The sequence below is a fragment of the Hemicordylus capensis genome, chromosome 1 (assembly GCF_027244095.1).
Source record: "Hemicordylus capensis ecotype Gifberg chromosome 1, rHemCap1.1.pri, whole genome shotgun sequence".
Lineage (NCBI taxonomy): Eukaryota > Metazoa > Chordata > Lepidosauria > Squamata > Cordylidae > Hemicordylus > Hemicordylus capensis.
In genome coordinates this window covers 294671619-294689072 of record NC_069657.1, presented here as the reverse complement: position 1 = coordinate 294689072, position 17454 = coordinate 294671619, and the positions used below count along the sequence as shown (strand labels likewise).

The window sequence follows — 17454 nt, the reverse complement described above, 5'->3', positions numbered from 1 at the left end:
TTTTTTTGTTGTTTTTTTTGCAATGACAGAAAGCAGCTGTTGTAACAGAGAAAACAAACGACGAACTCAAACCAAAGAACAGACGTAGATGGGGACATATTACTGGAATGCAAAAAGGTTCTGAGGAGTGGGAGGACTTGGAAGATGGTGATGCTAACTCTTCCCTTGCCAGAACTGATTTTAAAAACAAAGGACAGAGTGACGAAGTTCTTTCTAGGCAAGTTACGCTGTGTGTGTGTGTACATACGTACACATTTAATTATGGTTTTACCATCACCTTAATTTGTGCACTTACACCCCTATCTGTTTGGGAGTAAGACTGCAGAGTTATGCACACTTATTAGGGAACAGGTCTCATTTAACTCAGTGAGACTCGCTTTGGATCACACTGCAGATCTCATAGATTTTAATAGAACTTTCTTCCAAATAAGCATGCATCAGATTTTGAGTCTGTGTTTTCACACATGAGACATATCATTTTGTACTTAAACCAGTCTGTGAGCCCTGTCTCATGACCAGTGAGAAAGGGCAAGAGGGTTAGTGGGGAGGAAGCCTCAAAAAGCTTACCTCCCCACCCCGATAATTACCAGCTCTGTACCACAGGCCCGATCCCAGCGATGAACACACACACACACACATGCAAAACCTGGCTGGGCTTCCTTAGCCCGGTTTTGCACACCCATGTAAATAGCTTCTATGAATGTAAAGCTTTCATTGCCTACAACGTACAGTGTTTAAAACTGGATCTTTCCCCACATGTTCACAGATGTGGCATGACTGGAACAAGACACCCACAAAAGTGCCTTATTAATATCTTAGATAAAAATGCTCTAACTGAGCAATTCTATCCATGTTTACTCCAAAGCCCCACTTTGTTCAATGAGGCTTACTCCTATGTTAGTGTGCTTAGGATTGCAGCCTTAGTGTCTTGGACTCCAATCCTGCATAGTTAGATTACACAAATCCCATTAAAGTAAATGGGATTAAAGCTGCCTAACAGTGCAGGATTGCAACCATGTAGTCCAATACTATATATGTTTGTTTGGAAATAAGTCCTGCTAAGCTCAGTGGTGCATACACCCAGGTAAGAGCACATAGGACTGTCTAATACTATACAGTACATGTTTACTCAGATATAAGTGCTCCCGCCCCCACTTCTTTTTAAAGGGCCTCCTTCCAAGTAAGTATGCATCAGATTGTAGCCTTGGCAATTAATTATGTCTCCCCTCTGTTTGTATTGGCTCTGTGCTCCTCGCATGGCATGGAAGAAGCCCTCTGTACATTATGAGTCTTTTTTCCATCCGATCTTGGTTGACTAATAACTTTTTTGGGTAAGGCTTTCTGTGTTTGAGCACTGGAGCATATTATGCATGTTTGAATTTGCATTGGGTCTGCCTGAATTTGACTTCAGCTTCCTTGAAAAAGACATGGGGCATCTTTTTTCCTTTGCCTGAAGCAAGCAAGCAAGCACGCCAGTGTTCATGGCAATCAGTACGAAGGAAGGGTGTGTCATGAAGTATAAATATGGCTGTTTTGTTTTTTGTTAACAGATTTGAAAGTATTTTGGATCTGAAGACTTCTGCCTGCATAGGGACTGGCAACAGTGCACCTTCCTACCTTCGACAGGACACGCCAACATTACAAGTTTCTGCAGCCAAACAGCATTACTTGAAACATTCTAGGTATTTACCTGGTTAGTAAAAAGAAAACATTATTTACTAAGACATTCCATCAAATATGGCAATTGGATTTTGACTATTAGGATCCTAGGCCTCCTACTGTGTTTCATACGAAGGCTGTTCTTCTTTTCTCTTTCTTTCTGACATTGTTTGCCCCCCTTGAACTTTAATTTGAATCAAATTGGGTATTGATCAAACTCAGTTGGATGGATTGCTCCTAATATACTGAGAATCTGTAGCTGTTTGTTACATTTTGTCTATACTTTTTGCAAGGAGCTCAGAGAAACATTTTAGGCTTGCAACTATTCTGTGATATTGCTTAAGGTGGTTTATAGTAGTGTGTCCGAACCGGTCCGGCGGCCATTCCAAAGAATGGCCGAACTGCCGGACCGGTCTGGCCCTGCCTGGTTCGGGTCCGGGTGGGGGGTATGCCTTTAAGGGCGGGGAGGGCTTGCTTAGCCCTCCCGCCTCCTTGCCCCCGCCAGCGCCCGTATTTTCCAGTATAGGGGCGCTGGAAACCAGCCGCCCCCCTGCTGCCGCCGCGGCAGCGAAAGAACTCCCAATTGTACTGCCAGCCCTCCCGCCCTCCCTCCCAGCTAGCTGCCCGCCCGCCCGCTCACCGCTCACCCGATAGGAAACGAGAGGAGCTCCGGCACAGAGCTCCTCTCGTTTGGAAGGCCTCCGGCATAATGGTGATCGGAGGCCCGGTCTACCCGGCCCTTTCCCGGCGGGTAGACCAGGCCTCCGGTGAGCGGCGTGCTTTGTGGTGCGCGCATGCGCGCGCGCACAAAACACCATTATGCCGGAGGCCTTCCAAACGAGAGGAGCTCTGTGCCGGAGCTCCTCTCATTTCCTATCGGGTGAGCAGTGAGCGGGTGAGCGGGCGGGCGGGCAGCTAGTTGGGAGGGAGGGCAGGAGGGTTGGCAGTACAATTGGGAGTTCTTTCGCCGCTGCCGCAGCGGCGGCGGGGGGGCAGCTGGTTTCCAGCACCTATACTGGAAAATACGGGCGCTGGCGGGGGCAAGGAGGCGGGAGGGCTAAGCAAGCCCTCCCCGCCCTAAAAACAAGGCCCCCCTTCGGTGCTGGTCCGGACTTCTCCGGACCGTGCACATCACTAGTGGTTTACTGGCTTGGTGCAGATGATCCAAGAAACCAAGGCTGTTTCTTCCTCACCTAGAGGCACACAGTATTCCTAGATTGTTAAATCACAGCTCTACTGTAGTTTAGCAAACCAGGATTCCTCCATCTGAGCACTGCACCTGAACTGATGACGAACGGGGGAAGAAGTGCTCAGCATGTACTCCACACTTGTTTGGTTTGCATTCATGGTCATGCATCGCATTCATTCAACAGACCATAGTTTGCTGGATCTTCTGAAGCAGGCCAGTGATTCTCATTAGTTCAACAAGAATTTGGCCCTCGGCCTCCCATATCTAAACTCATCAAGCTAACCAGGGCATCACAACTGGCTCTTCTCTTTATAGTCTCTTAATAGAGACTTTGTTCCATTTGACAGTATGTCCAACACCCATGGTCTGGTGTCCTTCACACTAATGTAAGTTTATCCTAGTTATGTGGGATGTGTCCCAATTAAAATACAAAAATTGGCACAAGAGCATACAACCCTGTGTTGTTGCATGTATTTGCCAAGAGGAGTGGGACACTGCCAGACCCATGTCATCTGTTGTGGGGCCCTGAATGCAGTGTCCACAACATCTAGGACAGCTTGATATTTGTGACCTCCAGCTGACTAAAAGTGGCAAGGCATGGTAGTTTAGGTGATCATTTCACCTTGTCATTGCAGCAGTATTCTGCTGCCCCTGATGCTTTGCAGTGCTATATTTTTCTTTCCTTTGCACTTAGACTTATCTTGGTAACTTTCCTAAGCATCCTGAAGCCCCCAAGGGGGAATTATCCTGTGCTCCTCTTGCCCAATCAGACAGTGATATTTTGCAAACAATTATGTGAATAGACGGGAACTACCAGAGCAGGGAATGGGGAGCTACGCAAGCTATTACTATACTTAGGTCATTTTAAAAATCACTTATATAACAAGTATATATAACAAGGAGTATAACATACTCCTATACATCCAGATCCCAAAGAGTCCCTGAAAAACACATGCTCACCTGTCTCCAAAGCATATTCCCCATATCCCCTCCCAGGAGTCCACCACAGTGAAATCCAATTCCACCAGTATATTGTACAAATCTTATATGCGTTTATGAAATGGACAGCAGTTTCGTTAAATGGTTATATATTCAGGCGTTATCTAGGAGGTTTACACATGAAATTATTATTTTTAGCCTACATTCCAAAGGGGAAAGGCTTATGAGATCACAGTACCTGTGTATATCCATGTACTCCCCTCCAATAACTTTTGCATTCACAGCATGTGGGAGATGGTCCTAGGAGACCTCAGTGGAAGTATTTTTTTGCTGATTCACCATCTTGGTTCAAGATGGTAGCTACTCAAAGTAGAGGCCATATATACCTCTTTGTAACTCTTGTGTTGACAGTCAGATACAAACCAATTTCACAGTACAGAGGAGGGGAACTAGGTAAGGGACACCATGTTATAAGAAGCTGAGGTAGGCTCCATTAGTTCTATTTAGAACAACTTCTTGTACTTATAATTTGGGATTTAATTTCCCCTGTTTTCCTCATTTTTAAGGTTGATTGTTTTCCTCCAAGTATATTTATACAATATAATAAATATTATTAATATTTCTAGTTTCTGGTGCAAAACCCAAGATGTGTGGAAAGTATGGATTTTGACAAGTAAGGTGCATATTTTAATTCCCTGTTCAAATTCAAAAGTGAAGGATGCAGACAAGCTTTCCAAAAAGGAAGACTCCTGTGGCACTTTAAAGACTAGCAATGTCTTTGGCATGGCTTCTCATAGGCTAGAATTTGTTTTTCACAAACAGTTTTTCAAAAGCTAGAAAATTTCTGCCTACAAGGGTTGGAAAGGCTATACTCTGGGTTTTATTTTTTTATTCAAGATTCATGCTTAAATCAGACCTTTGGCATGTCAGATATTCTCAGAATGGCCCAAAACATTATATTGCAATTTCATGTTTTAAAATTTAAAAGGGAGGAGAAATATTTTTTGAGCTCCTAAGCTGCAATCTGTGCACACTGATCCAGGAATAAGTTGCATTCAAATCAGTGGGACTTACTTCTGAGTAAGCATGCTTAGGCTCAGACTATGAAACATTGCCATTTACTTTGCAATGGTGTCTTCTGCCAGCTATAATGTAGCCTTTGCATTTCTAACAAGCTAAATGATTGTGCAAATAACTGTTACCGTATTTTATGGACTATAAGACTCACTTTTTTCCTCAAAAAATATCCGCCAAAATTCAGGAGCGTCTTATATGTTTTAACAGTTTAATATGTTAAAACTCTGAAAAACTGGATTAAAATTAAGGTGCGTCTTATAGTCCGTAGCGTCTTATAGTCCGTAAAATACGGTACCACTTTTAAATGCTTGCACTCACCAGAAACTGTCAGAGAAACTGAGCAAACTATCCAGCCCTGCCCTGCATTATTCTTTCTGTCATTCTCTCCATTTTTCCCTCTGACCTGCAAGCTTTACAACCCCCCAAGCTGCTTCAGAGTGGCTGGCCCAGTATTTGTGCTAAAGGCACAAGCAAATAGTGAAATAACGATTGCCTATTGACCCTCGCCATTATCAGCTCATTGCACCAGGATAAGCATAGGGACTGGTTTTGTGGAATCCTGACCTATACCATAAAAATATGTCCATGTAGCGTTTTAACTGCAACAACTTTATTTTATTTTAGTATTTTAACCCTATTATTTATTTTATTTTCACCCTAGGAATAAGTACAAGGAATAATTTAGTCTCCAATTCAAGCAAAGATTCCACCCCACCTAATCCGTGGCCCAATTCTAATTTGACTGGAAAGGCATTGGCAGTAGCAGAAAGCATCACAAGGCTGAACTCCAGTAAGAAGCAATATTGAAATATTCTGAAAGGCTTCTTCCACTCACTACGTTCAAAGGGGGCAGTGAGAAGCATCTTTGTACTAGATGTTCAGTTACAGTGGCACACTGAGTACAATTTGGACCTCCCAAAATGTGATTCAGTTACCCAGAAATTGAAATAACAAAGATTTCTTTATTTAAAGCACTTTTAAACTCCAGTCTTCACACAGCAAGGTTCTCTGGGTGGCTTTCATAAAATAAATATAAATAATAAATCACTAAAATGGTAAAGCATGCATTTGATCCCTTGGTTCTAGTGTTCTGAGAGAGGGAGAAAAATTTATCTCTCTCCACACCATCTATAAAATTATGTATGTTGTGGAAAGAATGGATAGAGAGAATTTTCTCCTTCTCTCAGAACACTAGAACAATGGGTCATCCCATGAAATTGATTGCCAGGAAATCTAGGACCACCAAACGGAAGTACTTTTTCACACAGTGCATAATCCACTTGTGGAATTCTCTGCCACAAGATGTGGTGACAGCCAACAGCCTGGTTGACTTTAAGAGGGGTTTAGATAAATTCATGGAGGATGGGTCTATCAATGGCTACTAGTCAGAGGGCTATAGGCCACCTCCAGCCTCCAAGGCAAGATGCCTCTGAATACCAGTTGCAGGGGAGTAACAGCAGGAGGGAGAGCATGCCCTCAGCTCTTGTTTTTGGGCTTCCCAGAGGCATCTGGTAGGCCACTGTGTGAAATAGGATGCTGGACTAGAGAGGCCTTGGGCCTGATCGAGATGGGCTGTTATTATGGCCTATTTAAAGACTTAGGAAGGATAGCAGTTTGGCTTACTGGCTTCTGCTTCTCCTCCTGTTCACAATACAGTTGGTTATTCAGGGCATGTGGCACCTCTGGCCTTTGTGGGAAGAGCATGGGCCTAGTTTACCCAGATGGTAAAGCAACAGCTGGTGGAAATATGACAAACAAAGCTTTTCTAAAGATATTAATATGCTATTCAGCAGTGTTCCCTGGAACAGGGATTCCCAGATGTTGTGGACTATAGCTCCCATAAGGAGCCAAAGGCAGTTGCATCTGGGGATGATGGAAGTTGCTGTCGTCAACATCTGGGGAAACACCTTGTTCATCGCAAAGAGTTATAGCACTGATTCAAGTTCATGATACACTGGCCATCGGTTGTAAGTCCTACCCACTTTCAGCAGCATGCTGAATATACATTACGGTTGTTCACACAGAAGAAGTAAAGGTTACCGATCATGCACAGTGTGTGGCCCCGAGGAACAAACTGCACTCTGGGACCTCTACGTACCCAGAGTGCAGCGCCCATGCAGCAGAGCAAATGCTTTTGGTATAGCAGTCACTCTGCTCTGCGTGGCCACTCATTCCCTCTGGCTTGCTACCAGAAATGGTGGCGGGACAAGGGGAAGCCCAGTTACCTGATCGCCTACCAAGGTAAAGTGAACCGCAGGCAAAACCCTGGGTACAACAGTCAGGCTGCCCTCCACTGGTGCAGCTGGGAACTCTCTAGTCCTAGCGCTCCAGATGCCATGAGCTGCCTGGGTAATCCACGCAGCTTGCGTTGTGAAAACAGCCCTTCTGTGTTGAAGGGCATTGACATATTTGGCTGCAGGGGAGGTATTGCATAAGACAGTCACAATGGATACAGTTATGAGCCAGTGTCTATTCAAGAAGAAAAAAAAAAAGGTGACCTGCTGATAAGCTATGTGTTTATCACACCATGTACTGACCCACATTCCGTGCAGCAGATCACCAGGGTTTGGGACCCACCGCGGAGGCTGTTGCTCAAGAGGTCAGTTGTGCAGTGACTTAAAGCGGCGTCCACACAGTTGTGCAGTGCTCCTTCCATTGTTTCCACTGTTTGCCCAATGACTGTTCTACGTTGTTGCGCAACTGCTCTCTTGCACAACACTGTGGGGCTGCCTTCCCTTTGCACAGCAGCCCTGCTGGGTCCCAAACACCAGCATTCTGCTGCAGGAGCCATGCATGCTTACTCAGGCTGTGCCACTGAATCACGCAAGTTGGTAGTTTTGCATAGCATTACAGCCTCAGATGGTAATAGGTTTTGTTGATTGTGCTTTTAAGATCGTGATTTTTAAAAAACCCAGATTTTTTCAAAGACAGAAGGTTGACATGCTGTGCAGAGTAATGTAGGTGACTGAGAGAGATGCTGTATTAAGACAGCAACTCAGTTTGAATAGCCACTTAAAGATTTAAGCTGACATGCTGCTCAGGGGAATGCAGACAGTTGTGAACCGCCTGTGCTGCTGGGGGTTTGTAAAACAGCCCCTTTGGTGTTACAATACAGGGCTAGTCTGCGACTACTTAGAATTGCACAGTCACATTTGCGCGGTGCTACGTACATTGGAAATAATGTACGTAGCGCCATGGATATGTGATTGCAACATTTTAAGCAGTAGTGAAGGAGTCAGGTTCCCCAGCACTGCGAACATTGCTTTAGATGCCCACAGTAGCATGGGTAGTTGGCAACCGCATGCATTTGGAACATAGGGAGTGACTTATATCAAGTCAAACCATTGATCCTTCGAACTCAGTATTGTCTGCACTGACCAGCAATGGCTTCTTCCAGGTGTCAGGCAAGAGTCTTGTCTGGAGATGCCAAGGATGAATCCTGGCACATGCTGCATGCAAAGCAGATGCTCTGCCCCTGAGCTATGGTCCCTGCGTTACCCTGTGCAGCACGTCTGCTGACTGCAGCTAAGTGTCATTTCAAACAGTTGTGGAGAGAATGCAGTCATTTCACATCATTGTACTACTCAAATCTTGCATGGCTGGTTCTCTTCTCCAGTTGAGGAGATGATCTGATATGGGGAGCACCTTCAAATAAGCAACTCCCTTTGTCAAATCTGATGTGACGAGAGAGTACAGTATAGCACTGGAAACTGATCTTTGAATTAACCTTGTTAGAACCTCAGTACTGTGGTGAAATCAAATCTTTTCTTCTTTCATAGTCAATATAATGAGAATATATGCTTGGTTATAAGCAAAAAAGTATAGGATGTATAAGGTTGGGGAGTTGGTTTATTTGGATGTCTGGTAGCTTTATTATGCTGGTGGAAGGAAATACTGACTTTGAAGCTATGCTAAATTAGAGAGATTCTGACATCATAACTGGATTAAGAATGAATAGATGCTCCCTTTATAAGCAAGCAACTGGAGAGGGTGCCTAGAGTGTCTTTTGAGTGTTTGGGTTGATCCATGACATTAATTACAATTGTGTCTGTGTTTTGGCATTTTCTTTCAGACCACACAGGATCAAGTGGGATGACAGGTGCTTGCATCCCTTCCTTTCCGAACAAAGAAATAGGCTCTGCGGGCCAGAGAGTTCAATTAGCTCCAATTCTTGATCCATCTCCTCGTAAGCTCCGTTTGTGGTATTGCAGAATGCATTGCTAGTGTGCCACCGCACTGGACTCTAAGGGCACTTCTATGAATGTGGTGCTTTGGGATTCCTCACAGTGCACAGATGTCAGGGTTTAAGCCTGTGCTTGTCCCCTTCCTGTCTATATGACTGAGAGGACAATTGGCTTCCCACTGTTAATGAAGGGCTGGCCCAGGACAAGGTATCTGCCTTTTCTGGGGACTCTGACTATGGTTCTGTTTTACAGTACCTACTTAAATCACATGCAAATAGCCTGATTTGCTTTCAGTGACTGAAAAATAGCTGGTTAAAAAACAAACAAACTTGAGCCAATATGTTCATCAGAACACCACAAAGTAGTGTTTTTCCTGTAGGACTGGGTTCTGTGCTTTAATTGCATGCACACTATTCAGGTACAGAATTCAATATCCCGAGTATCACTGCTTCATTTCAAAAAAGATACACACCATATTTCTAGTACTTAATACTACAAAGATAGCCTTCAAATGTGTGGGAAGTGCCAGGCAAAGCCAGCAGAGGGAGGTCTTTGAAGCCCTCTTTTCTTAATTTGCCTAGAGTGAGAAAGCTTTGCACTTAATACCTCAATTCAGTGACAGATTGAGAACATATCTTTTATTCCTCCTCTAAGTCCTCAGAGTATTAAACTCCAGATAGTGCTGCAGCTGTCCTTCATGTATGCTCATGTTATCTTCTAAAACAGTGCTTCCCAACCATTTTCATCCCAAATAAGTGTACTTATTTAAAGACATACACATACCTACTTCCTTCCTTCCTTCCTTTCTTATGTGGTGGCACAGCTGCCACCCTTTTCCTATCTATTTGTTTGTTTTTCCTTCCTTCCTCCTCCAGCCCAGCAGCATGAATCAGCAGTTCTAAAAAGTAGTAAATTGCATCTACTTGCTAATCCACTAGTTAGAATAAAAAAAAATTCCTTGAAAGTTGAGTTTAAAGGAATTCTTCTAAGATTTAGTGTGTATGAAGATGTGTTCCTTCAGAGGTGGGATTGGCAACTTTAATTCTAAACCCTTTTAGAATCCTTTAGTCGAAGTTGCCAATAAAACATCTCAATTTAACCCCTGCCTTATTCTCTGTTTTGACCCTTTTTCTCTTATTCATTTGCAGAGTACGTTTCTCTAAAGGCTGTCAGACCTCATATGTGGAGGCCATCATTTAATATACCTATGAAAAGCACACCAGGGTTCCTGCCACGCCCACCTCCAATTCAGCCAGTCCATGGACGAATTGACTGGTCTTCAAAATACAGTTTTCATCGGTGAATGATGCATTTTGTGAAACCATGGCCAGTGATAGAACAGTGTCCAACAACATTTTATAAGCTGGCAGTTCTGCTGCTCCTTGTCTTCTTAAGACCAAGACATTTCAAGACTCTTTTAAGGGGTTTTATTTTTAGCTGTATGTATTTGGATGCAATTTTGTACCTTTTGGGTATTATTTTTATTATGTGATTGGGGCCAATTATTTTCATAGGACCAATACAACATTTGTATATCAGGCTTAGAATGGTTTTTTTAATGACACTTTTATACTATGAACGTTGAAATTAACTTTTATAAAGAAAACTGTTTTCCCTTTTGGCATCACTTTTTATATAAGTGAATAAATGTAGCAAATTAAAGCAGTATTTAATGTAGTTAAGGTGCAGTTAGAAGAAAGAAAAGGGCATTTACCAAATACTTTTTTGATGTTAAGTTCTGAACATGGCATGTTAGGCAAGTCACTACTTAAACTTTACATACAGAGCTGCCCTTTTAACTCCAAAATGTAATAGCCACATAAGTCCTATTCAGACATTTGTGAGCAGAGCAGCACATGGTTACAACGGGAAAAGCAGGTAGGAAGTTCTGTCCCAGCGCTGTCACTTGCCTTCTCCTGTGAGGTGCTGATGGTTATGGTGCCGTTTGAAGAGGGAAGCACTGTAACCATGGTGGCCAGGTTACGGAGTGATCAGGGTTGCTGCTTATGGAAACTTTGGCCATCACAGAGGGGTGTAACTTTAATTGAGCAGATGGGTTCAAAGAACCTGGGGCACCCAGCTCCACTCCTCCCTGTTTTCTTCATTATCTCCCTCACTCTAGGGACAGCCGGGGAGAGGGGCAAACACGGGCCCCCTCTCCCCTAGCTATGCCCCTGCCATCACAGTTACAGTGGTTCCCCCTTCATACAAACTGCTCTGTAACTGTGAGCACCCAGCAGGAGGGGATGAGTGACAGCTCCTCTCCATTTTTGCAGCCACTCTTGGAAGAGCAGAAGGTTTCAAGTTCCCTCCCTGGCTTCTTTTATTGTTTACACTGATATTCCACTCTTCCTGCAAGGAGCTCAGAGTGGTGTACATAGTTAAGTTTCTCCTCACAACAACCCTGTGAAGTAGGTTAGGCTGAGAGAGAAGTGACTGGCCCAGAGTCATCCAGCAAAGTATCATGGCTGAATGGGGATTTGAATGCAGGTCTCCCCAGTCCTAGCCCAGCACCTTCTCCAAGATAGGGCTGAGAGAGATTCCTGCCTGCAACCTTGGAGAAGACGCTGCCAGTCTGTTAAGACAATACTGAGCTAGATGGACCTATGGTCTGACTCAGTATATGGCAGCTTCCCATGTACATCACAAACACCTGAATAGGGCTATATTATTACTGGATTCTTTTTTGGTGTACAAAACATAAACATGAGTTTGGCATAAAATTAATGTCTTTCACATGATTGAGATTTATTAGAGCTGTTTGTATGATCTGAACAGGGTCAGGCGGGAACGCTTTTCCTGGATTGCAGTAGTTTAGACTGCAGGTATGTTGCAGTATGTTTGGGCACTTGCCTGTGGCGTGCACACACACAAAAGCATTTTTCATCCTACTTGCATTAGAAAATTGATTTTGTGAGGAAAAGGGATTCAGCTGAGCCTCTTCACTCTATGCTGTGGACAGGCCGTTTCCCCCCCAAAGAAAAAAGTTATAATCTACAACTCTCCATCGCCTGAACTGATACTCCTCAGGATAAGCTTCACCACTTGACTCTGCAGATTCTATAAACTGCTAAAAGGGAAGATGTTTGGCAGCCCTAATTCCTAAGCAGGCCCTTATCCTGACCACATGCCACTTCAGACTTAGCTCTAGCCTCTTTTCACAGGGAAAATGAACTAGCTGTAGATGGAGGCATTTTGAGTTGAGTTGTGAAGAATATGTTTTATAGAATCATAAAGCCCTTGTGGGATATTTAAAGCAATATTAAGTATGACAAAGCTGGTTCCTAGAGTAATATAAACCAAGTATTAAAGATTAACACCAGCAGCAAAGTTAAAGATTTTTTATACATTCTGCTGACTAGATACTTTTCCATGGCTTGACTTTTTCCTTCCCAAATGCAGTGCAGCAGCTTCTGTATAGGGTTGATATATAACTATGTCCTTCACATAATTAGAGGTTTATCTTAAAGAATGAGTTAACATGGAAATATTTTTATAGTACAATCTTAGATCCGAGTTCCTTCCCTTCTAAAGGTCAAGGCCAAACTTCAGTAGATGACAGACAAAAATCTAAAAGTTGAAGTTATAAAATGGTCAATTACATTCTATTCTATGCCTTGTTTTTAAAGGAAAACAGCCAGCTTTTGAAGCTGTGGTTTTAGCTTTGTTTAGCTGATGCCATACTATTCCTTTCATCAGAAAAAAAAAGTCAGGTAATTCATGTCTATGCATTTCACCTCACAGAGAATGCTGAAGATGGTCTTTTCTCAGGAAGAAATGGTGACCCCCAAGTAGGTGGGGTTTTTTAGTTTTAGTCCATAAAGCTCTATAAACAGGACTTCTTCAGGGTAGAATTTTGTTTTTTCACATACTTGTTCTAGTTTTTAGTAGGGATAATAATTAACCGTGTTTCCATTGCAGCTTCTTTCTCCTCCAAAAGGCAAACACTGTAAATAAGAAAGCTAAAATCATAAGTTAATTTCTTCCTATTAGGAGAGATTCAAATGAACAACTAATAAGCTTACCACCTCTTCTCTAGGAGGTTGCCCTTTAAATCTCCAGGGCACGTTCCAGACTAGACCCTGCAACGGGGTCAGGATGCATCTCGGAAGTATACTTCCACACTTCTTGCGTCCTGACACCTCAGTCCCTACACAGACAGCAGGGGGCTGTCCACATTTCCAATGCCTTGTTTCGAGTTTAACTGCTGCAAAATGGAGCTATGACGTTGTACATCTGGCATGGAAAAGTTGCTGTTTTGTCGGGTTGTTTGTTTCTGTGAGACTGCTCCCCCTTCTGTTTCTGTTCTGAATGCGACTTGCCCAAATGGAGGCATTTTGCTGCTAATGAGCAGGTAGTCTGGAAAGTAGTGGGGAAGGCAGGCAATCCTACCTAGCCTTGTTATCCATACCTTCCCTCAATGGCTGCTGCACGGAACTTCTGGAAGCTTCTTGCCACAGCTGATAGGAATATGAACAACAGGACCACAGGGAATGGGCTGGCAGAACTTAGTTGCTTTCCAGGATAAGAAATGGGAACCAAAACAGCAGAGATGGCAATCAGTGGTTAAGCATGGCAGCCATGCTTTTGAATGGTCTCCCTTGTCATGAGAAAGATCATAGCTCACCATCTTTCTAGTAATATTTAGGAAACCAAAATTCTTTCAGAAGTTGATGAACCATGGTCAGATGTCTTCAAGGTGTTACATCATTATGTTTGTTAAACGAACAATAACAAACTTCCCCCTCCCAAAAGAACATCACTTAGGATATCCCCACGCATCCTGTATGACTGCACCAATTTATGTATGACTGCAACAGATTATCATGGGAAGCATGTGGCCTAACAAAATTTCTCCAGTAGTATAAACACAGCCAACAACATCTGTTTCACCAGCCTACATACATTTAGCTATATTTGGCCGAGAAGCTTATAATATGAAGTGACGACAATCTCTAATGGAGTATACACAAAGCATTATTCTCTTTTCCACTGCAGTCCTTTGGAGCAACTATTTCTGGATCTCTCACTATATAACTATGAAGTTGATGAATTAGTAAGGAAGTAAATTTGAGCCATTTTAAATTCTGAAATGACATCATTTTCAGAAAGTTTTCCTTATTGACAAAATAATGTTGAAGTGTGTGTGTTAAATCTGTTTAAATACGCTTACTTTGGGGTTGCCATTTTTAGATTCTTTGTGTAAGCTGATTAATAAACTTTTCAGGAACTACTGCAGTAAACAAGAAAGTAAATTAGTTTTTATGCTATATGGGGAAGTGAGTTGATGGGTTGTTTCCTTTGCTGACTCATGGAAGATTTGTTTTTTTTTTTAAATTTAATATTTTTTAAAAAAACAAATATTTAATGATTTAACTGATCCTCAGTTGGGGCAATAGTTTTGCTTGATTTAAAGCTGCAATCCTATGCACAATTATATAGGAGTGAACCGCACTGAACACAGTAGGGTTTCCCTCTGAGCAAACGTGCATTGGAATAGACTACATTTTTAAGTTACTAAGGACTAAGCCCCTTTTGAATTAAGTGGAACTTACTTCTGATTACATATGCTTAGGATTATAATGGATGTATCACAGAAGTGTTATGTTATTCGGAAAATTAACTTAGCTCCTTGCCTAAGTTTGAGAGGTGCCATATTAGATTACAGTAACACAAGTGTCAGTGAGTGAGTGCTCCTTCATATGGATCACTTCCGATTGAATTCTATTGGCCCTAATGCTTTTAGTTATAATTTTTTTCTTGTCCATTTGTAATTTAAAGAGAAATTTTTCTGAATTCCTCAAATGGCATACAAGCACAAAATGATCTTTACTTCCAATGGCTAACTCTTGATAAAATAAATGACAGTGCTGCTTAAATTTGAGAATCATTCTTGATTTATAAAAATCGCATATTAATACTGATTCAAATTTCTGTAAAGCACAATACAAGCTAAATATTCCCCTTTGTAATATCTGGGATGACTTTTTTGTGTTTTTATAATCTATTATTTGCTTTGCTTGCTGCAGAGTAGCTTGCTTGAATCTGAAAACTATAAAAGATACCTCTATTATGAAGTGAGGTACACTCACTCCTGTTATATGAAAAAGAACAAGTTTGTTTTTAAATAATGTGCATCAAAATGGACACAATCTCCCTCATTCCACCTGTCAATTTGATTTTTTTACATTTGCAAACCACCTACCATAAGCTGCAGTTCTAAACAAATTTACCAAGGAATAAGCCCCACTGAACTCAGTGGGACATCCTCTGAGTGAACAGCGTGACATTCTTCTGAGTGAACAGAATAATTTTTTGTTTGTTTTACTCAGTTTCCTTCATTCAACAGGAGTATGCTAGTATACACAGTTCTTGAGCTGTTGTGGGGTTTTTTTTTTAGTTGCTATCTGTTTATTGCTTTATCATTACAGTTATAACAAGTGTCATGTTTTTCTGGCAGTGCTGAATAACTCCATTATACTAGCACTACAAATCTAACACTGTGGATTATTGCAGCCAAGGAATGCTTAACAAATAAAATAAAATAAAATAAAATGTTGGGTCCAACTGAGAAATGTATTGAAAATTTATACACTGTTAAACGTGAGTCAACTGGTATGATTGGTAAACTAAAACCCAGCATGTTTTCTACTTTGGGTTTTTTGCACGTTTTAAAATGTTTGTGTTGTTAACCATCCCAAAATAAAGTGGTTTTTAAAATACTGAGTAGTGTTTAATTATGTTTGTCTTCGCTTATATTTGATTATGCCCCACAGTACTCGAAGTGTTAAATTCATGGCCATGTGACCAAGCTTCCACTAAATTCGCTTCCGATAACATGCACCGGAGAAGATCCTACTCACCATATAAACAATAATAGTTGACATATTATTAATCAAATCATACTTTTAAGAAGAGCATATCTAAACACCGAAACCAGGGGGAAATAAATACTTTTCTTGGGCAAGAGAAAGGCTACTTCTTTAACCCATTGGTTTTTTGCTACCTTTTCCTGGTCTGGAGATATTGGGCATGCATCTTAAAATGGCAAGAGCCTAAAGCCAAGGCTGAGAAGGCAACAAAAATACCAGCATGAAGATGGGAAGGGGGAAGATACACCCCTAAGTTCAGAGTATGAACAATGTTGGAACAGACAAATAGACACAGACTGGCTGAAGACTTACTGAGCTAGAAGCAAATAAATGCTGCTGGTAAGATGTATATGTGAAAAAAGAGGGAGGCTTGAAAACAAATGATTTGTTTTTGTTTCGTTTCCTTTTTACAGCAGTGCAATGAAAAGACCTATGCAGAGGTTTGTGCATAGGAAAAGACCTATGCATAGTTACTAGGGAGTAAATCTCAGTGGGAACTAACAAACCTAGAATTGTTAGTATTCTGCTCCCCCCCTTCTCTTTTCTTACACCTAGTATGCTAGAAGCCACCCAATTTTGAAAAACTTCCTCCTAAAAGTGTATAATAAAACACAAAAGTATAGAATAAGTTAAAAAAATTAACTGCTTTTTCTCACTAAATAAATATCCCCCCCCCCCCAATTAACAGGCTTCCTTAACTTCAAGCTCTTTGTTCCTGTAATGATGTGGTAGCACTTACAGTTCTTTTGTAACAATGCCGGCCAGTATTTTTGCTTGGCTATCCTTAGGGTTGTTATATATTTATGCTTGACATGTGAGTATGCATTGCATTTGCAATCATTTGTTTAGTATTTGCAAAGGCAAAAACAAAAAACCCCACTGTTGCAAATATAGTTCATTTGTAAGATATACTCATATGTTAAAGTTGTTAAAGATCCAGCCAATGTGCTTTGCACTGCATTTGCTGAAAAGAATGGCAGACTGCCACATGCAGCGCCTCACTTGGATGTGTCTGGAGTCTTGGAAGCTTGACTACCCTACGTTCTCCTACAAATGGACCTTGTGAGCTTGTTTGGAGGTTCTAGCAGGGGAGCGCAGCTATCGTATACCCTTGACCGAAGAACGGTACACTCCTTCTATCTGGGATGGTCGTCCTCTTCCACCGAGCGCGCAGCTTCGGGAGGGACGCACATGGAGCGGTGAGGGAGGAAGGGGACACCCGCCTAGCCAGCCAGATCAGCCGAATCAACCCTGGCGATCAATGGGGTGACAGATGTCGCAGCCAGATCGCCCTCACATCCTCTACTATATTGAACCAGATCGCTATTTAAAGGCTTTAGAAGTCTAATATGACAGGTTATGGTGACCCAATTGAATCTCGCTAAAGTTATGATTCCTGAATTGATACTGGAAATAACACACCTTCGCAATGGATAATGTGAAACAAAAAACTATTTCTTCGCCCCCATCCCAATCCTTGTTCGCGAAATGCTTTGATCCTTCTTCCCGAAAGGCTCTGGGCGAATGCAAATTA

General features: G+C 42.0%; 1 protein-coding gene across 12 annotated transcripts in view; it reads left to right on the top strand.

The window, feature by feature from the left end:
* Nucleotides 1-15774, top strand: part of CILK1 (ciliogenesis associated kinase 1) — a 44353-nt gene extending 28579 nt beyond the window's left edge. For 9 of the 12 annotated variants that reach the window (XM_053286355.1, XM_053286354.1, XM_053286353.1 and 6 more), the window contains 5 exons: nucleotides 30-217; nucleotides 1551-1693; nucleotides 5526-5654; nucleotides 8937-9050; nucleotides 10197-15774. In XM_053286355.1, coding sequence (XP_053142330.1) covers nucleotides 30-217; nucleotides 1551-1693; nucleotides 5526-5654; nucleotides 8937-9050; nucleotides 10197-10351 — 729 coding nt within the window. In that variant the 3' untranslated portion in view covers nucleotides 10352-15774. Of the gene's footprint in view, nucleotides 1-29; nucleotides 218-1550; nucleotides 1694-5525; nucleotides 5655-8261; nucleotides 8885-8936; nucleotides 9051-10196 lie in introns of those variants that run through there. The other 3 variants (XR_008313934.1, XM_053286357.1, XM_053286358.1) reach the window with 3 other exon arrangements.
* The last annotated feature ends 1680 nt before the right edge of the window (nucleotides 15775-17454 follow it).